General features: G+C 41.3%; 1 protein-coding gene across 4 annotated transcripts in view; it reads left to right on the top strand.

The window, feature by feature from the left end:
* Positions 1 to 9,370: 9,370 nt before the first annotated feature.
* The window catches only part of eIF2Bbeta (eukaryotic translation initiation factor 2B subunit beta), an 85,457-nt gene continuing 72,327 nt past the window's right edge, over positions 9,371 to 22,500 (top strand). Inside the window, exon 1 of one of the 4 annotated variants that reach the window (XM_069308330.1) lies at positions 9,371 to 9,395. Coding sequence is in view for 3 of the 4 variants with exons in the window: in XM_069308329.1 (XP_069164430.1) it covers positions 13,247 to 13,284 (38 nt within the window). In the remaining variant the exon portion in view is untranslated. Of the gene's footprint in view, positions 9,396 to 13,231; positions 13,285 to 13,322; positions 13,344 to 22,500 lie in introns of those variants that run through there. The other 3 variants (XM_069308329.1, XM_069308327.1, XM_069308328.1) reach the window with 3 other exon arrangements.

Below are 22,500 nucleotides of genomic sequence, written 5' to 3'. Positions count from 1 at the left end.
ATAAAAATGAATTTTGGAGAAGTGATTTTTGATTTACCTCCAACAGTGAAGCGTAATGTACGAAAGATTGAGAAAATTCGTGTTAGAATTATTAATCTTACTTTTTCGGTCATATTTAATAATATATGTCTACAGGAAAGACTGCTACCAAAATATACTATATATATATATATATATATATATATATATATATATATATATATATATATATATATATATATATATATATATATATATAAATTTGATAAAAAAAAAAGGTGTGCAATAATCGTATTACATGATTTTCAATATTTTTTCCCATTAAAATGAGGCAATATATATAAAATAACTTACAAACATCAGAAAACGGAACACATTCAGGATACACATTTACAAAATAGATTTCTCAACTATATCTTTCCTAATCGCCGACTTGCATTGCTTGCTGCATTGTTTGCGTCCCCATGAGCCAACCATAAACAAGAGGTCTTGTTTGGGCCGAATGGTTTCTTGTCGTTTGATCTTCTTTGTAAACAATTGTATTCATTTCTGGTAACTTTCACCGTCTTTCACGAATGTCTTTGAATTGACTTCGTCTCTCGAAATCATTATGAAATTTCTCGAGGGGCTCATAAGCGAGATATTGTATCTTCGTGTTCTTGCTATATATAAGGTTAAAAGCCAAATACTTCACCCTCGTCACCCCTCAAAAAAAAAACGGGAATGTATAAAGAAAACGTATTGACTGTTCGCGTTCCGAGCCATTGGCGGCACAAGGCTATAAATATTGGCAATATTTTGCAAGCACAAGTGAAGTTTCGCAAGGGAGGGGATGGCTGGGACTTTGGTTCACACAGGGGTCGGCCATTCACCGTATCCGGACATAAAGGAAGGCTAGAAACGTGCACGGTATCCGGATATATATACGGTGTCCGGATATATGTACGGTGTCCGGATATATATATACGGTGTCCGGATATATGTACGGTGTCCGGATATATATATACGGTGTCCGGATATATATACGGTGTCCGGATATATATATACGGTGTCCGGATATATGTACGGTGTCCGGATATATATATACGGTGTCCGGATATATATACGGTGTCCGGATATATGTACGGTGTCCGGATATATATACGGTGTCCGGATATATATACGGTGTCCGGATATATATATACGGTGTCCGGGCATATATGGGGTCTGAATATTCACCACTGAAAAGGAGAGCAATGGAGCTCTACATTTCTGGGTACTGTGATCTATAGGAAAGATAGAAAAATGAAGTTCACTTTATGTACAGGAAACCAGTTAAGGAGGATGGGTATCACCTCTGGCTGGTAGAATGGAGTACCCTTAGCCTCGGAGAAAGGCACACACACAACACATTAATGGGGATTTTTTGGATCCCACTTCTCTGCAGTTTCCATGTTTTTTTATCTTGGCTGTAACCCCCCCCCCCCCCCCCATCTTTTTGTGTTTTGTTTTGCTCTATTAGCTTCTTAATGGTTATAAATTACACATTGATGAATACAATGAAAGGTTAAAAGATGTTGATGTCTTAGAATTCCTCTGAGTCTGGACAGGACCCGAGGACACAGCAGGCGTTCTCGCACCCGTTCTCGCAAATTTAATAAGTCAGTATTGACTTATTAAATATGTGCATAGGTGACATACTTAACATAATAGATACCCTTAAAAAGATTCATAGAAAACACCGACCTTACCTAACCTTGTTAGTATCTTAAGATAAGCATCTTATTGCTTCGTAATTACAATTATTACCTAACCTATAATAGGTATAGGTTAAGTAATAATTGTAATTACGAAGCAATAAGAGGCTTATCTTAAGATACTAACAAGGTTAGGTAAGGTCGGTGTTTTCTATGAATCTTTTTAGGGGTATCTATTATGTTTAGTATATCACCTATGCACGTAGTTAATAAGTCAATATTGACTTTACGAATTTGCGAGAACGGGTTGGGCGTTTTCCCTCTGGGTCGCCACACTGAGGCGCTGAAACAGGAAACTGACAGCTCTTGGGTCTGTGGTGGTGTCAACGAGCCTAGAACCCAATTCTTCGAGGAAGCTCAATGAGCTGCTACTCCAGGAGTCAAACATCTCAGCTGGTATGGAAACAAAGGTGGATTGCCTGTGCTTGTTTCATTTTCCTGTTTCGCTGTGGTTGGCCGCACCACCTAACTAATGAGCACCGAAGTATATGTAGGTGTCAGCGAGGGTGGATAAACATATGTTGTCCCACACATGCTGCTTGCACCTCTTCCAGGGGGATGTTGTGGTGTCATGAATTAATGAATGCACGAATGTGCATTTAAAACACAAATTCCATCAAAATAAATGCTGTATTCGCCTCCATCGTTCTGACAGCTTTGCGAGTGTGTAGTGTAGAGTTTATTATTGATGAAATGTCGAGGATTGGTGCGGTGGCATCGAGGTTGCAATATCCCCCAAATATGATACAGATGCAGCTTTTAGACAAGCTCAGAAAACATTTTATGACTAATACCCAAGAGAGATTCAGTGTTTCAAAAATATGTTAGTACTTCCTTACCCCCCCCCCCCCCCACGCACTTAGGAAATTTAATACCAGTGTGATCTCTAAAAATTTAAGTACAGTAAAATATATTTTGATTAGAATACCGTCGAAGTCTTCTGTTGTTTGTGTCTATCAAATGCCTTTTAATGTGTGTGTGGTTAAGTATATATTAATCAGAGGAGAAAATCCTTGTCCGGAAGTTTGGGGCAACACAACTATTGTGTTGTTGCCTCAAATCCCTCTCTCTCTCTCTTATAAAATTTCGACTAACTCTTGGGAAAACAAATCTACGATTTCAGATTTAATTACCATTTCTGAGGCTCCCAATAGGTGCTGATAGTTTAATTAAATTTGGGTGCGGCTAGCCCCAAGCGTTTGGCCTTCCACCTCGGACAGATATTATTTTTTCATATACTCAGTGACAGAGGTCAATCTGTTTTCCCCAACCTCCTCTCTCTCTCTCTCTCTCTCTCTCTCTCTCCCTCTCTCTCTCCCACCTACAATAACACTAATAGAGCACTACACACGTAGCTGGTATATAAACAATCACTAGATATTAACACATAATTCAAAATGTCTAAGGACAAAAAACCATATCAAGCTTTATTTATGATATAAAGATAAGTTTCAGGATAAGATTATTTTCTTAAATTTCGTATGATAAATGCATAACGTTTTATGATATGACAAAATAAGTGATAATTATTATACAAAGTGGAGTCATAATTGTATTTTGAGTTTGATCGTGAAGATAGTGATCGTGAAGGTAAGACTGATACTGTGTCATTTGCACTGTTTTCTATTCCAATCCCGATTAGCCCATGTTGGGCACGTGCCCCACAGCAATTAATGAGAAAAAATGGGCGAAGCTGAACCCAAGCGTCTGACTTCAATGTTCGGAAAGACAGAAAGACAGACAGACATTCATTTCCATTTATATAGATATGTATGTATGTATGTATGTATGTATGTATGTATGTATGTATGTATGTATGTATGTGTTAGCATGTTTGAATATATGTTGTTAGCTTAAACATCTGCGCTATTCAGACTGCATAGACTTTAAATAACGTTCACTTTAGTATATAAAACCTGTATTAATTGAAGCAAATTAAGATAAGACAAATGTCCGCACCCAACACTGGCTTTGAGTCCCAACACTGGCTACGAGACCCAACACTGGTTCCGGGTCTCAACACTGACTCCAAGTTTATGTTTTTTGGATTTGTTTTTGCATTCCACAACCGGTTTCGTTCTCCAAAATATTTGACTTCAGAGTTATTCTCACTCCTCTTGTGTCTTCACGCGAGTGGTGGAGATAGTAGGGAAATAACGAGGAAGGAGGAAAATAACGTGGAAGGGGAAGGAAATTACGTGGAAGGGATCTAGGAGAGGGGGGGGTAGAATAAGAGTAGAGGAACAGTAAGTAGGACGAAATGGACCAGATCTACATTACTTAATAGGAAAGCTGAGGCCTGTACACAGCAGGGAGGGAGGTTGTACACAACAGGGAGGGAGGTTGTACACAGCAGGGAGGGAGGTTGTACACAGCAGGGAGGGAGGTTGTACACAACAGGGAGGGAGGTTGTACACAGCAGGGAGGGAGGTTGTACACAGCAGGGAGGGAGGTTGTACACAGCAGGGAGGGAGGTTGTACACAGCAGGGAGGGAGGTTGTACACAGCAGGGAGGGAGGTTGTACACAACAGGGAGGGAGGTTGTACACAGCAGGAAGGAATTTATACACCTCAGAGAGGGAGATGTACACAGCACAAAGGAAACTGTAGCAGTTGTGGGGGGTGAAGGGACACCTGTTGTAATAATATTAGTATCAATAAACTCTCATCTGAGCCTCGCCACGGGTACTCCCGGGAATTGGAAAAAGACCCGTTTTGGGAGCTGTTAAGCTTGCCAAAGTTGGCAGAATCCTTGGGTGGATTTCCAAGTTCCAACTCTTTTTGTGGTTGGCTGAATTGGTAGTGTCTCGAACTGGCGAACACTTTGGTCGCAGGCTAGAGCCAAGATAAGTATTATTTGTAATATATGTTTGAGAAACCACAAGACGTGACATTTAGAGGTTACCTTACCTTGAGGTTACCTAGAGATGATTTCGGGGCGTTGCGGCCCCGCGGCCCGGTCGTCGACCAGGCCTCCTGGAAGGTTCGTAGAAGCGTGGAATTGGATCTGCAAGCTTCGTATAATCTCCTGGGTTAAGGAAAGTTTAGAATCTGTTTCAGTCTACTCGTTTTCACTAGTGTTACTCACTGTTATGAATCACTCACCAGAGCTCCTTTACTGAAAAACGTATTTTATAGATTAATGATTGTTGAGAATGAATGAAATGAAGCATTTTACAACGAGACTCGAGGTATCGTCGTCTGACTTTGAGTAACGTAAGCTTATCTTGACAATACCTTGCAGCATTTCCAGTCATATCATAGACTCTACCTGTATTTTCCAGCATCTGTCAGAATCTCCCAGCATCTTCCATCATTTCCCATCTTATATATGTGTTAGCTCCGGAAACTAGCTTGCTCCTAGTTTTGGTTACAACATTGTAATCACGTCAACATCTATGAACGGGCGCTGATGTTTACTGTAAACATTGTCACACACCGCTGCTACAACACCCACGATTCATACTCTTGCCTGTCGCCATAAAACATTCGCAGGACGTTGTCTGAATCCCCGCGAACCATTATCGGGATGAATGATGCCACCAATAAACAACACCGAGGGCCTGATGCTCTCGTAATGACCCGAAACACTTCCTAAACCCATTTCTTCATCTCCAATTGCAACCTTCTCCTCTTCTTTTCCTTTGTCTCTCGACTTATCGTAAATAACTTCCCTTCTCCTGTGTGATGGATGCACCCGAAGGTACATCAAATTTTTGAGTACTAGATTGGTTCCCATTGTTACGCAAAGGTGGACTGTTAGGTCTTTCGAGATATTGACCAGACCACACACTAGAAAGTGAAGAGACGACGACGTTTCGGTCCGTCCTGGACCATTATCAAGTCGATTGTGATGGGAGGAATGATGATAAAGAATAAGCCACCCAAGAGGTGGCACGGGCATGAATAGCCCGTAAATGTGATGAAAGGAAGGAGGCAAGGGCAATAAATAGGCAAGAGAGAGAGGTGAGGAGAAGGAAATCTTAGAAGAAGAAAAATCAAGGCTACAGGAACGGAAGATAAGGTATAATTAAAGGGGTATTAATAGGAAGAAGAGTAATAGCAATAAGATAATTCTCGAAATACTCCAGTCAGTGGCTGACCTTACCCATGATACGAATTACAGCAGTTGCCTAATCTAGCTGCTAGAGGGGCGTCGTTTGCAAGGAAATGTATCCAATCATCGCGTCCTGCCCAATCGAACCTATTTCATCCGATTATGAGAAGATTGCAGCTGGTTAGGTCCCCCTAGCACTGAAAGCATGCATAATGCCAGACCCAACAGCTGAGCTAAATCCTGGCACTGTGATCATGCATGGTGAAATATTCTGAGTATTTATATATTAATAGATTTTTCAAGCTGATTTATGTCAGCTTGAAAATATGTTTTAAATGTATATTCATAAATTCACACTACTTATGTCTTCAATGTAAATTCATAAATTCACACTACTTATGTCTTCAATGGAAATTCATAAATCTGATGAGCCATTTGGTACATGTAATTCTGTAAGGATCAGCCCTGACTGACGACCAGCCATTATTAAGCACTTAGGTATTCACTAACGAAACCTGTACATCTTTCTTCCAATCACGGCGGCGTAGTTTGAATTTATTAAATATTTTGTGAGCTCTGAAGTATTACGAAGTTGTCCATAACAAAAATGATTATGGATCGAGAACGAGAGACTTACACACACACACACATACACACACACACACACACACACACACACACACACACACACACACACACACACACACACACACACACACACACAGGGTAGTTAACACACAGGTTCTCAGGGTAGTTAACAAATGGAATGCATTAAGTAGTGTTTAGGTGGAGGCTGACTCCATACACAGTTTCAAATGTAGATATGATAGAGCCCAATAGGCTCAGGAATCTGTACACCAGTTGACTGACATTTGAGAGGCGGGACCAAAGAGCCAAAACTCAACCCCCGCCATCACAACTAGGAGAATACAACTAGGTGAGTACACACAGATGCTTAGATTCCGAGGCCTTCAAAACATTATATACAACCTATGTTAGACTCACTCTTGAATATGCAGTCTCGGAGTGGAAGTCACACAGCAAAAAAGAACGCAAAGCTCCAAAGCTACAAAGAATCAAGAAGCTAAGAACAACAAATCTGGTCTCAGAACTGAGGGAACTAACACAAAGACGCCAGATGACACGAGTGGAAGCTGAAGACGCAGATGAGCCGGATGTATGTCTAGAAACCCTTCTTTCGCGCAAGAGTTGCCAGAAGATGTTTCGGGCCCCAAGAAGAGATTGTCGAGGCGAGCTCAATAAGCAGCTTCAGAAATACGACGCGAAACATGAGGTATTGATAGAAGTGTAAAGAACCAACTGACTGAGAGTTGGAAAAGCCGGGGCTAAGGAGCTAATGCTCTACCCAACAAGCACATTTAGGCCAAGACTCGTTCCCGCCCTCTAACCCCTCCCACGACACATTCTCCACTACACATGTGTCATTCAACGTTACAAGCTATCCATACACACCTGGCAGCGAGCCATTGCTCCTCTAACACGTGGCTCCTCTACCATAAATAACATCATGCATTCTAATGCCGATTTCAAAATGATTTCAAAATTCGTGAAGGTATTTTGAGTCTCTTTACCAGCAATAAAAAATAATAGGAAAAATACAATTTCGCATGTGCAAATAATTGTTCATTTTACAGACCTCAAATATATCCGGATAAAAACGCCTCGCTCGCTTTTCCGGCCATGTCAAGAAAAGAACGGTGTCATCGGTTACACTTTATTGGGAAGACTTTGACAGCTTTTAATACGAAAAGAATAAAATTCAGTAAAAGTGTTTCCCATGAAGCGGAGAAAATTCGGACTATATTGTTCTATTTAAACTTTATTAAAAACTGCAAGTGTCGAGAGAATATCCAGTAATTCCCGACCAAATTATGTTCGGTGTATTATTGTCAACAATGGCGCGGCCTCGTCGACACATTAGAGACAGGACGCACATATCGATGCAATTTGCGGATGGTCAACACATTAGTGACAGGACGCACAACGGTGGATTGTCAACACATTAGTGACAGGACGCACAACGGAGGATTGTCAACACATTAGTGACAGGACGCACAACGGAGGATTATCAACACATTAGTGATAGGACGCACAACGGAGGATTATCAACACATTAGTGACAGGACGCACAACGGAGGATTGTCAACACATTAGTGACAGGACGCACAACGGAGGATTGTCAACACATTAGTGACAGGACGCACAACTATGGATTGTCAACACATTAGTGACAGGACGCACAACAATGGATTGTCAACACATTAATGACAGGACGCACAACTATGGATTGTCAACACATTAGTGACAGGACGCACAACTATGGATTGTCAACACAGTGACAGGACGCACAACTATGGATTGTCAACACATTAGTGACAGGACGCACAACTATGGATTGTCAACACATTAGTGACAGGACGCACAACTATGGATTGTCAACACAGTGACAGGACGCACAACTATGGATTGTCAACACATTAATGACAGGACGCACAACTATGGATTGTCAACACATTAGTGACAGGACGCACAACTATGGATTGTCAACACATTAATGACAGGACGCACAACTATGGATTGTCAACACATTAGTGACAGGACTCACAATGATGGATTGTCAACACATTAGTGACAGGACGCACAACTATGGATGGTTATCACTGGATGGTCAACACATTAGTGACAGGACGCACAACTATGGATGGTTATCACTTTTGTTATCAAAATATAAATGAAAATATTTACAACGTAGTAACACGGAAACATAAACCTATAAAACCGATTATTTTGTATTTTTCAACCCATAACTGAAATGTTTACAGCAGGTACATACCCCATATACCCAGGCTTCCCTGGAAACACAAACCGAAACTGTCTCTATTTTCCGCTTGTTACAACTTGTAATAAAGTTGTTACATCTTGGCGTAACGTGTTTATGACGTATTAGAACGTTGTTACAACTTGCTATATTGGTTGTTATAACTGGTTAGGAAGTGTTAAAACTTGTTCGAACGTTGTACCAACGTCGTAGTTTCGGTGTGTGTTTGGCGGGTTGATACGTACAGTGAGAGCGAAAATATTAAACAATGTTTCATGGGTGAAATTTTTTACGTTGAAAGTACGTGGCTCATGTGGATTGATGTGAGAAAATCCCCCCGACTTAAAATGTTCGAAATTCCTGTTTGTAGTTGTTGTTGTTGAATGTATTTCCAATACAGCTCAGGGCCGAGGCAACGACCTGTCGCCCCCTTAGCAAGGAGTCGTTTTGTTATGTAGTACTTTGCGCAAAGGGAGTGGATTCAAGGGGATAGGGGGAGACGAATGGATGGACGAATCAGAATGAATTTCTGAAGACGACAGATGCAGAAAACATGCAGATCCCTTCACCTGGCGTTCCACAAACGTAGCATGGCACCAAATCTTCTGTTATCACGTTATCTATGTTCTGTTATCACGTTATCTATGTTCTGTTATCAAGTCTTCTGATTGCTGTGGTTCTCAAGCAATGTTGCGCCTTTGCGGAGGGTGTTCCCATACACGAAGCTCATACGTTCGAATCCTCATCATCACTACCACTACGGATTGTCTCATTGATACATCACGTTAGTGTGTTTTCTCTCTGTGTATGGTAAATATTGTATTAATACAGTATATTAGCACAGTGAACAGTGAATTATGTAGTGTTAAAATAATTGTATGTGACATATGGTGTTGTCACGTGAGAATAGACACTGTAAACTGAGGTTAGGTCAGGTTAGGTTAGGTTAGGTAAGGTTAGGTTAGGTTAGGTAAGGTTAGGTTAGGTTAGGTTAGGTTAGGTTAGGTTAGGTTAGGTTAGGTTAGGTCAGGTTAGGTCAGGTTAGGTTAGGTTAGGTTAAGCTAAGTTTGGTTAAGTTAGATATGGTTAAATTAACCTAAATTAACTTTTTGTATCATATCGAATGCTGTAAATCGTCTCAAACTGAAGCTGCTTCTCGTCTTGCTGTTTAAATACAGAAAATATACAGATACAAACTGATGTAGTTATTGTATTTTAAATTGCTATGTATTTTACTTCAATGTGGGATATTGGAACCTATATGAAATCATCGTGAATGTCTTTACCGCTTTCTTGGACAGATTGTGTGTTGTCAACAGAGTCGAATTGTCGACTACTTGCTGTTGAGTTGTCGACCAAAACTGGAAGGACTCGTAACACTGTTATCTTCTGGGGCACCTCAATACTTTATTAAGAAATGCAGCTGTGTTATTTCTTGTAAAACTTCAAGACAATTTTCAAAAATACAACTGAGTGTATTTTTGGATCATAGACCAATTGGCATTAAATTTATTTAGTTTGTTTTATTTTCGAAGATAATGATTTATACAGATAGTGTCTGTATGCTAATATACACAAAGGAGACATACGTTATAATGTATTTAATACCTGTTTCAGTCCTTGGTTCTTCATATGTATGCAACCTAGAATTACCCTTGTCAGAATGCCACCCACAACAGCTGCCAAACTCCCGGATATATATATATATATATATATATATATATATATATATATATATATATATATATATATATATATATATATATATATATATATATATATGTCGTACCTAGTAGCCAGAACGCACTTCTCGGCCTACTATGCAAGGCCCGATTTGCCTAATAAGCCAAGATTTCCTGAATTATTATATTTTCTCTATTTTTTTTCTTATGAAAGGATAAAGCTACCCATTTCATTATGTATGAGGTCAATTTCTTTTTATTGAAGTTAAAATTAACGTAGATATATGACCGAACCTAACCAACCCTACCTAACCTAACCTAACCTATCTCTATAGGTTAGGTTAGGTTAGGTAGCTGAAAAAGTTAGGTTAGGTTAGGTTAGGTAGGTTAGGTAGTCGAAAAACAATTAATTCGTGAAAACTTGGCTTATTAGGCAAATCGGGCCTTGCATAGTAGGCTGAGAAGTGCGTTCTGGCTACTAGGTACGATATATATATATATATATATATATATATATATATATATATATATATATATATATATATATATATATATATATATATTGTGTGTATATCACGAAAATAAACACGTGATTAAAAATGTGACAGTGTCAGACCACGGAGGAAAAATGCAACAGGAATTTCCTTAAGTACTTTCGTATATTAATACATCTACAGGAGTGTGACTCCTTCTGAAGATGTATTAATATACGAAACTACTTAAGGAAATTCCTGTTTCGTTTTTCCTCCGTGGTCTGACACTGTCATATATATATTTTACTGCTAGGTGAACAGAGGCATCAGGTGAAAGGAAACTCTTCCAATCGTTTCTCTCCCGGACTGAAACAGAACACGGTTCCTCGAGTATGGACCAAGGACACAGACCACTATGCCACAGAAACCGAGCGTCCGTGTAGTTTAAATAATAATAATAATAATAATAATTTTTATTTAGGTAAAGGTACATACATAAAGAGATTTTACAAAGTTTGTTGGCTTTATAGATAGAGCTCGTACATACAATGCCTAAAGCCACTATTACGTTTAATACGTTTAATAGTAATGTTTAATTAACATTTCGAGGAGGAAGGTTCTGGCTCGCAATATATTGTGGACTCAGCAGCAGCATACAGAATGAGCAGAGAGAAGCATGGCTATGTAAACATGCACATGTGTTTAGTGATGAGTTATAACACATGTTAACACTAACTCTTGGCGTATGTAACAGACTAGAGGCATTGTCAGTTATCTTGAGGTTATCTTGAGATGATTTCGGGACTTTTTAGTGTCCCCGCGGCCCGGTCCTCGACCAGGCCTCCACCCCCAGGAAGCAGCCCGTGACAGCTGGCTAACACCCAGGTACCTATTTTACTGCTAGGTAACAGGGGCATAGGGTGAAAGAAACTCTGCCCATTGTTTCTCGCCGGCGCCTGGGATCGAACCCAGGACCATAGGATCACAAGTCCAGTGTGCTGTCCGCTCGGCCGACCGGCTCCCTGTCAGCTTAATGTTTTTAGATTAATACGTTTATGGAGAGATGGACATGACCTAGCTGGTCTGGAGAGGACCAGAGACATGACTAGCTGGTCTGGAGAGGACCAGAGATATGACCTAGCTGGTCTGGAGAGGTCCAGAGACATGACCAGCTAGTCTGGAGAGGGCCAGAGACATGACTAGCTGGTCTGGAGAGGACCAGAGACATGACCTAGCTGGTCTGGAGAGGTCCAGAGACATGACCAGCTAGTCTGGAGAGGGCCAGAGACATGACCAGCTGGTCTGGAGAGGATCAGAGACATGACCACTGTCTTGGAGAGGACCAGAGACATGACCAGCAGGTCTGGAGAGGACCAGAGACATGACCAGCTGGTCTGGAGAGGGTCAGAGACATGACCACTGTCTTGGAGAGGTCCAGAGACATGACAGCTGGTCTGGAGAGGTCCAGAGACATGACCACTGTCTTGGAGAGGACCAGAGACATGACCAGCTGGTCTGGAGAGGACCAGAGACATGACCAGCTGGTCTGGAGAGGTCCAGAGACATGACCACTGTTTTAGAGAGGTTCAGAGACATGACCAGCAGGTCTGAAGAGGTCCAGAGACATGACCAGCTTGTCTGGAGAGGACCAGAGACATGACCACTGTCTTGGAGAGGAACAGAGACATGACCAGCTGGTCTGGAGAGGTCCAGAGACATGACCAGCAGGTCTGAAGAGGTCCAGAGACATGACCAGCTGGTCTGGAGAGGACCAGAGACATGACCAGCTAGTCTGGAGAGGTCCAGAGACATGACCAGCTGGTCAGCTGGTAATGATTGTATTGCTTGTTTGGCTAACTGGGGCATCCCTCTACATCAACAACTAACTGTTACCAGGTTGAAACCCTCAACAGTCGTCTGACTCCTACATTACTGCTAAATGAACGCAAGTGTAATGGAGAGTGGCGAAGCGTCTCGCTCTGCCCTGGAATCGAACTCTGTTAACTATGGCGTGGCACAGTCGATTAAGGCTCGTCTGGGATCCTCTCGGACGTGGGTTCGAACCCCTCATTCCTTGTGGATTTGTTCAAGTTCAATCGGTTTTGAACCAATTGCACTAACCAGTGTTGTTGAGGGAATTCGAGTAGGTCATATGCACGAAATTTACTGGCTTTTTAGGTCATTATTTTGTATAACATATAATAGAAAATTTAATAATTTCGTGTGTTTCTATAGGCGTCATGAAAACACGAAATTAACTGATTTAATGTTTGGCATAGCTTTAAAATATAATATTCATACATACTCATACATATTCATACATATTCATACACACGTTCGATTGTCTGCCCGTGTCTCTGCGCTCCAGCACCATCCCTCTATGATATCAATTCACATTGAATGAATCCAATTTTCTCTCGAGAAAAAACCGTGACATTCATTTCCCTTTATCAAAGTTTACTGCTGTTGCCGACTGGAACATGCGATCCTCTACACCAGCCACTAACTCCATATGCAGGTGAGGTTCGACACCCGGTGAAGCTGCCTCAAACTGGTGTGCGATACGAACAAATGCAGGTAAAGTATCTCTTTCTGCAAGCTCAATGTTTTTTATGTCATATTCACTTAATCTTCCATTTCCCCTGCCAGCTGAGTAAGGAAAGGTATTACTGAAATCGTGACCAGGAAAATAGAGGGAGAGAGAGACAGACGGAGAGAGAATATACTTAAAAGATGATTCTCATTGGAGTAGAATCTGAAAGCCACTGTTGAGGAATGTCTAATTCAGGGCGCTCCAATGCTCTTCATCCATGATGAGTATTGCCATCTCTTCTGTGATGGCTGTGTGAAGAGAACACAGCCATCTTATGCTGATGGATCTGTTCCCAAACACTCTAACCTTCACATGTTCAAGAGATGAAATGCTGAACGCTACGAGTCTCAGGAATCACAAATGCAGCAATTTCTCTTTGGGGTAGACGATGACAGGTTTAATTTGACGCAGAGAAAAGCAAAGACTATGATCATAACTAGACAGCACAACATTGAACCAGAGAAAAGCATAAGGATGGGTGGAAATTATCTGATGTTCGGTAACGAAGTTAATTGACATATTGGGGTGAAACTTTACTCTTCACTAACACTGGAGAGCCTCGTGTTGAGCCTAGCAAACAAAGCAGCCAAAAATCTCACAACGGAAATACCCATTTCATACATATTCGAGAGCAGGAGGGGGGGGGGGGACTTCAATAACCATCCCCTCCTCATTTACCCGAGTTATGGACAAGGAAGAGAAGTCTTCTAGAGTTATAAACATCTCTAGTCTTGGCCCATTCCAGTTTGGCTGGTCAGTACACCATTTCATTCGTGAAGTACCAGAGATTGGCAACCACAACTCAAGGCGCTCGGCCACAAATACCCATCATGCTGACTGTGTCATTCTCAAGAACATGACTCCCACTAGCGATAATTCGTTCCTTGACAGACACACATCTGGAGCATGATCCCTCAACACAAGACAACCGACCGTATGATGGCTCGGTTACACAGCTCCAACTTTATTATCTTACAAACATGACTATAACTTTGCACTAGATAACGTTTTAACCCGATGAAAACAAAATAATAGACTTATCAAATGAGTTTCTAGAACAGGCTTCAGATGAGCTCATATGGGAACACGGCTCTTTAGCGTGCAGTGTTATTAGAAATATCATTGTCAGTCCTCATAAGTCTTAATCTTAGATTAAAATGAAACATGAGAGAGGGAGAGAAAGACAGACAGACAGAAAGAGAGACAGACAGACACCCTGGAAACACAAACCGTAACTGTCTCTATTTTCCGCTTGTTACAACTTGTAATAAAGTTGTTACATCTTGGCTTAACGTGTTTATGACGTATTAGAACGTTGTTACAACTTGCTATATTGGTTGTTATAACTGGTTAGGAAGTGTTAAAACTTGTTGGAACGTTGTACCAACGTCGTAGTTTCGGTGTGTGTTTGGCGGGTGCAGGCATATAAGAGAGAGGCAGACAGATAGCCAGAAACAAAAACAGAGAAATAGAGAGACAGACAGAGAAACAGAGAGACAGACAGACAAAGATATAAGTTCTAACTCGTCTGAGCATAAACACATGCCAGTTCCCCCCTCGGAACTAACCCACCAGCAGACAATACCACAGCCACTTTCCACTCTCGAAATTCCTCCAGTTTACCCAAAAGCTTCGTAATTACGTACTACCGTATATCTTCTCTCGGGAGAGCGACGTGTGATTCGCAAAACTACCTACTCTCCAACCTGATTACTGAGCTTTATAGCCGCACACTAGCGTTTTCCCTCCTGTGTTTTTTGCTTTGTGGAAGTTGGTCTCTGTTTTCTGGGAGGTTGGTGTCTGTTTTCTGGGAGGTTGGTCTCTGTTTTCTGGGAGGTTGGTCTCTGTTTTCTGGGAGGTTGGTCTCTGTTTTCTGGGAGGTTGGTTTCTGTTTTCTGGGTGGTATGTCCCTGTTTTCTGGGAGGGTGGTCTCTGTTTTCTGGGTGGTATGTCCCTGTTTTCTGGGAGGGTGGTCTCTGTTTTCTGGGTGGTATGTCCCTGTTTTCTGGGAGGGTGGTCTCTGTTTTCTGGGAGATTGGTCTCTGTTTTCTGGGAGGTATGTCCCTGTTTTCTGGGAGGGTGGTCTCTGTTTTCTGGGAGGTATGTCCCTGTTTTCTGGGAGGTTGCTCTCTGTTTTCTGGGAGGTTGGTTTCTGTTTTCTGGGAGATTTGTCTCTGTTTTCTGGGAGGTTTGTCTCTGTTTTCTGGGATGTTGGTTTCTGTTTCCTGGGAGGTTTGCTCTGTTTTCTGGGACGTTGGTCTCTGTTTTCTGGGAGGTTGGTCTCTGTTTTCTGGGAGGTTGGTCTCTGTTTTCTGGGAGGTTGGTCTCTGTTTTCTGGGAGGTTGGTGTCTGTTTTCTGGGAGGATTGTTTCTGTTTTCCTGTGGTGGTGTGTGTCTCTCTCTCACCTGTTTTGAAATGCTATATTTTATTTATGTCTTTCTCTGTCCAAAGCGCTTCCGTGTTGTATTTTCTACAGTACTTTATCTCTCACAATATTTTATTTTATTTCTATTGTTTTGAAGCTATTATTGTGGGGGTTTACGCTCCCCCATTATTTGTGTCTCATTTCTAATACCTCATTGTTTGTGTATCATTACTAGTGAGTTATTACTTGTGTTTCAATACTTGTGTTTCATCACTTGCGTATCATCACTCGAGTCTCATCAATAGAATTTTCAGTAAAGTCTCATAACTAGTGTCTCAACAGTAAGGTCTTGATACTAGTGTCATGAGACACAAGGGGAAAAAACTTTCCCCCCATTTTAAATCGTTAGTGTCTCATTACTATAGTGCCTCATTGCTAGAGTCTTATAGAACATACAGCATCACAACTGTGTCTCATCACAAGCGTTTCATCATCTATCGACCATCAACTACCCCATCTTCCTATTACCACCCATCACTCATCACCCATTGGTGATTATTCACCTGCTTCCTTTCCTACCACATTTTCCCCGTAAACACCATCATTCTATCCCACCATCCTTCTCTCCCCAGCCCTCCCTTCCCTTTCCAAGATTTCCAATGTTTACTTTGCCTTATCCTGCACTCCAGCCCCGGCCCCACAGACATAAACCCCCCATTGCTCTCTTCCATATTCCCTTTTCCACCCCCACACACTATTTACTAATTCAACCCCATCCATCCGATACCCCATACTTAGACTGGGGTTCAAGAAGACAGAACAGCAATTAAAAATCTGGTACACCAATGCTGATGGAGTGATAAATAAAGCAGACGAACTTAAAGAGAGGATTAGGAACACAAACCCTGATGTTATAGCAATAGTGGAGACTAAACTAATTGGTATGAGTTCTAATGTAAAATTTCCAAAGAAATACCTGTTGCTGGTCAAAATGAAATTAGATTTTTTATAAGTGGTTTTCTTACGCAAGGCAAGCATCGTGTGAAACAATTTTATGGCTGCGATCTGCGATCATCCACAGAACCATCGATGACCTGGAGTGTGTGAATATACGAAGAATGCATAAATATTCTCCAAGGGGATGAATGTTACGCTAACATTAATTGTGACGGTACTATAGAGAACCGAGTGAAAGGACGGTGAAGCTGTGTCCTTGATTGTTATAGCTGTGTCCTTGATTGTTGTAGCTGTGTCCTTGATTGTTGAAGCTGTGTCCTTGATTGTTGTAGCTATGTCCTTGATTGTTGAAGCTGTGTCCTTGATTGTTGAAGCTGTGTCCTTGATTGATGAAGCTGTGTCCTTGATTGTTGTAGCTGTGTCCTTGATTGTTGAAGCTGTGTCCATGATTGATGAAGCTGTGTCCTTGATTGATGAAGCTGTGTCCTTGATTGCTGAAGTTGTGTCCTTGATTGTTGAAGCTGTCTCCTTGATTGTTGAAGCTGTGTCCTTGTTTGATGAAGCTGTGTCCTTGATTGATGAAGCTGTGTCCTTGATTGTTGAAGCTGTGTCCTTGATTGTTGAAGCTGTGTCCTTGATTGGTGAAGCTGTGTCCTTGATTGGTGAAGCTGTATCCTTGATTGTTGAAGCTGTGTCCTTGATTGGTGAAGCTGTGTCCTTGATTGTTGAAGCTGTGTCCTTGATTGTTGAAGCTGTGTCCTTGATTGTTGAAGCTGTGTCCTTGATTGATGAAGCTGTGTCCTTGATTGTTGAAGCTGTGTCCTTGATTGGTGAAGCTGTGTCCTTGATTGGTGAAGCTGTGTCCTTGATTGGTGAAGCTGTGTCCTTGATTGTTGAAGCTGTGTCCATGATTGATGAAGCTGTGTCCTTGATTGATGAAGCTGTGTCCTTGATTGTTGAAGCTGTGTCCTTGATTGGTGAAGCTGTGTCCTTGATTGGTGAAGCTGTGTCCTTGATTGTTGAAGCTGTGTCCTTGATTGTTGAAGCTGTCTCCTTGATTGTTGAAGCTGTGTCCTTGATTGTTGAAGCTGTGTCCTTGATTGTTGAAGCTGTGTCCTTGATTGGTGAAGCTGTATCCTTGATTGGTGAAGCTGCCCGCCAGAGTGCCCCACGAACCTTGGCAAAAAATATTTATAAAACAGTAAAACAAATTAAGTCAATATTTACCGATAGTGGGGTGTGGTGTGGTGGGGCTTTTAGTAGATTTCGTTTAACCATCCCTCAGTCCGTTTCTCTCTTTCAGCTCCCTTGTCAATCATACTCCCATCTCTCTATCCTCATCTCTCACCCTTCCCATCCCCAATCCCTTCACCCCCCTCTCCTATCCCCCCCTTACTATTCCCCATCATCCTATTGTTGCTCATCTCTCTCCTATCGCAAATCTCCTCCCGAAACTCCATTAAACTAATCCGTCATCCATCGTCTAAACGTCCCGGTCACAACCTGCTAGTCACAACCTGCCGGTCACAACCTGCTGGTCACAACGACGTCCCGCGGCTCGGGACATATTATCCAGATATAGTGATATAACCAATCGAGATTAATATGGGGGGAAACTCGCTCGCATATATCTACCAATTTCTGTTGCGGAAAATATCAGTTTAAAATTTTCAAAACATTTTTATTGTTGCCACAACCGTGCAATTGTGCCGGAGTTGTAGGGCATTAATGCAGCAGTTGTAGGACATTAATGCTGCAGTTGTAGGGCATTAATGCTGTAGTTGTTCATCGGTATATCGTCATAAATGCTCTATGCATTAATAATCTGGTCGTCACGACTGCATTATATACTGATGATCTGGTCGTCATAAGTTCATCATATATTGATGATGTAGTCATCATAGATGCGTCATGTATCGATAATCTGGTCGTTATAACTGGGTGTTGCATTTCTCTTCATAGTTTACAAACTGAACAACTGATCTGTTTACAATCGAATTAGTTTGCAATAACACTGATTTCTTATGGATCTAAATTATATCAGTGTTCACACAAGAATTATCAGACATGACAATACACACACACAAATGTTTGAAGCAGGTGAAAAGAACGAATTAAGAAATATTCTCATACGGTGCGAAATAATTAAGGACGAATATTGATCAACTAAAAGATTCAAAAGCCCCGGGTGTGGACGGAATTCAGTCCAGAGTCGTAAAGGAACTGGCAGATGAACTGTGTCTACCACTGAAACTGCTTTTTCAGAAAATCTCTGGAGCAATGGATATAATTCCCCTTGATTGGAAATATGCAAATGTCGTCTATATTTTCTTTAAAAAAAGACAGAAAGTGTGCAGCAAAGAACTTGCTTTCAAGCGTTCGATCCAGAAAATCTCTGGAACAATGGATATAGTTCCCCTTGATTGGAAATATGCAAATGTCGTCTATATTTTCATAAAAAAAAGACAGAAAGTGTGCAGCAAAGAACTTGCTTTCGAGCGTTCGATCAACTTAACCTCACATATATGCAAGCTCACGGACAGAATCCTCAGGGAAGGAATCATTCCCCATCTCAGAGTGCACAGTCTAGTTAAGTGAACGCAACTTGGTTGGGTTAAAAATAAATCCTGCCTTACAAACATGCTCCTTTTTTGAAGGGGGAATCTGTAACCGGCTATGCAGACAAAAGATCTTACCAGAGACGTAGTGTACACGGACTCATCTATTGGAACGTTTCCTTTTCTACCTTTGACTTCATGGAAATATGGAAGTTAATATATCGTACCTCTGGTGCGTCCCAGTTTGTCCTATGGCATCTAAGCATGGAAACCTCATCTTCAGAAGGACATATATGCTTGGCAGACATGGCAACACAGACTTACAAAACTCATCCGAGTACCAAGTCGACTCTCATACCAAGAACGGTTTAGGCCCACAGGGTCACAGGGCCTCAGGGCCTCAGGGGCCTCAGGGCCTCAGGGCCTCAGGGGCCTCAGGGCCTCAGGGGCCTCAGGGCCTCAGGGCCTCAGGGCCTCAGGGGCCTCAGGGGCCTCAGGGCCTCAGGGCTAACAACACTGACAACCAGACATGACTGAGCTGATCTCATCGAAATTAAAAAAATACTGAACAATTTGGAGGATATTGACCCCACCACTACTTGAAGAGGTCGAGTATAATACATGCAAGGGGGGGCACTAGCTTCAAGCTCATCATGCCACACTGTAGGACAGGAAATATATTTTTTTCACTCATAGGGTTATAAACCTATGGCATGGCCTACCCCCCCCCCCAGAAGCCGTAAAGGTCCAAACATTGTTGCAGTTCAAAATTTAGCTGGAAAAATCAGGAAAAATGGGGGAGACTTTTGACAAGCCCCCGGCATTCTGTCTCCGTCGAAACTACGAGAGAGATGCAGAAAGAAAGTATTTTAACGTGATGTATCAATGAGAAAAATCAGTAGGAGCCCTGTGATGGATTCGAACCTACACACGGGGTGCTCCCCAGCACACGCCTTAGCCCACTACACCACGACATGATAAAAAAAACAATTAAATATATCACTGACGTAAATAAAATGCGTGACTTTTTGGCGCATATCTATTCAGTCATAGCCGTAATTTAATCATAATGTGATCATTGACCAACTCACTCTCTCTCTCTCTCTCTCTCTCTCTCTCTCTCTCTCTCTCTCTCTCTCTCTCTCTCTCTCTCTCTCTCTCTCTCTCTCTCTCTCTCTTTTCAAAAAACAAAGCTGGAATTTAAAGTGCTCCAAAATTCTTTGGAAAATCCTTGCCTTGTGCAAAATAAAAATGAAAACCTGCAAAATCCTCCATAAGTAAGTCAATGCCCGCAATGACATGATTCAGATAAATGACAGGAATTACAGAGGAGGCATCTCAAACAAGTACACAATGAACCAACAATATATTTCATCATTATCTTTCATCCGTTATAAACAAAATCATGCATTCTATTTTAACAAATTTTACACACTAATTCTAATATAAAGTACCCTAACTTAAGCTAACTTAAACTAACTTAACCTGACCTAACCCATAACACTGTTGTAAGGTATCAGGCAGATATGTAATAGGCATAAAATTTCCGATAGCATTTGAAAAACATTACCATGGTGTGACGGTGCATGAAATTCATGCCAAAGTAAATATTGGAAAAATATGGCAAATAACTCTTCACCTGGCCTTCAAGCCCAGAGGGAGGGAGGGAGAGAGAGAGAGAGAGAGAGAGAGAGAGAGAGAGAGAGAGAGAGAGAGAGAGAGAGAGAGAGAGAGAGAGAGAGAGAACCCAGAGAGAGAGAGAGAGAGAGAGAGAGACCAGACAAAGAACCCAGAGAGGGGGGAAGAGAGAGAGAGAGAGAGAGAGAGAGAGAGAGAAAGAGAGAGAGAGAGAGAGAGAGAGAGAGAGAGAGAGAGAGAGAGAGAGAGAGAGAGAGAGAGAGAGAGAGAGAGCGAGAGCGAGACCAGAGAGAGAACCCATGTCATATTCATGTTTTTTCCATGAAAATTTAAAAGGCTTATTGCTGAAGAACTTTCCAGGCCCGGGTGAACAACTCTCAAAGATGGAACAGTATGAACTTTAAACGAACACGGACCAAACCGTAAAAGAGAAATGCAAATAACCTGTGATCAAGTTAGGCCGATTTGATCCTCAGTAAACATAACTGAACCCCTAACATAACTGTTTGACCTTCAGTGAACATAACTGAACCCCTAACACAACTGTTTGACCTTCAGTGAACATAACTGAACCCCTAACACAACTGTTTGACCTTCAGTGAACATAACTGAACCCCTGACACAACTATTTGACCTTCAGTGAACATAACTGAACCCCTGACACAACTATTTGACCTTCAGTGAACATAACTGAACCCCTAACACAACTGTTTGACCTTCAGTGAACATAACTGAACCCCTGACACAATTGTTTGACCTTCAGTGAACATAACTGAACCCCTAACACAATTGTTTGACCTACAGTCAACAAACCCGAACACCTAACACAACTATTTACATTCTAGACTGGAATGTTACAGTGTGTGTGTGTGGGTAAACTGGGAGGGGATTCTTCACAGATAACTGCTGACTGTAGGAGAGGTATGATGAACATTGTGAGGCGCTATTAACTGTGGCCAGCACTGGAGATAATTTGCCTGTGACTTATGACACATGTTTCGTAAATTATTTAGAGAGACCAGTGAGAGAGAGAGCGAGACAAGGACACAAATTTAGTGAGGGGAAGGAGGCGAAGCAGGAGTAAACGGAAGGATTGGACAAACACAAAAAGACTTCATAGAGATAAGTGAGAAGGGAAACAGATAAACGAGGGGAAAGAAAGATACGAAGAGTGATAAACGTGAGTAAAGACATAAGAGACGAGAAAAGAGAGAAATAAACTAGAGGAAAATTCACCTCAAGTCTAGTGGGAGTTTATAAACCAAAAACCCGACAAAAAAACATGGAGCAAAATGTAAAATTGTTCGAAGTTTTTTTTTTACTTTTGACAGAGGCACGAGTAATTTTTTAACTGGGACGGGAGCAGCAACACCCCGGGCTTCGAACGGGGAGGAACACACCAAAAGTATTCTGAAGTGTTAAAGAGAGAGAGAGAATACCACTACGTTCAGAATATTTACCTCTTGTGATAGTTCGGTTTGTTTATTTGAGTCAGATATATATATATATATATATATATATATATATATATATATATATATATATATATATATATATATATATATATATATATATATATATATATATATATATATAAACACAGAAACTCTTCCCCTATTAGA

Source organism: Procambarus clarkii, chromosome 62, assembly GCF_040958095.1.
Source record: "Procambarus clarkii isolate CNS0578487 chromosome 62, FALCON_Pclarkii_2.0, whole genome shotgun sequence".
NCBI lineage: Eukaryota > Metazoa > Arthropoda > Malacostraca > Decapoda > Cambaridae > Procambarus > Procambarus clarkii.
Note: the sequence above shows the minus strand (reverse complement) of the source record. Positions and strands in the feature narration are given on the sequence as shown.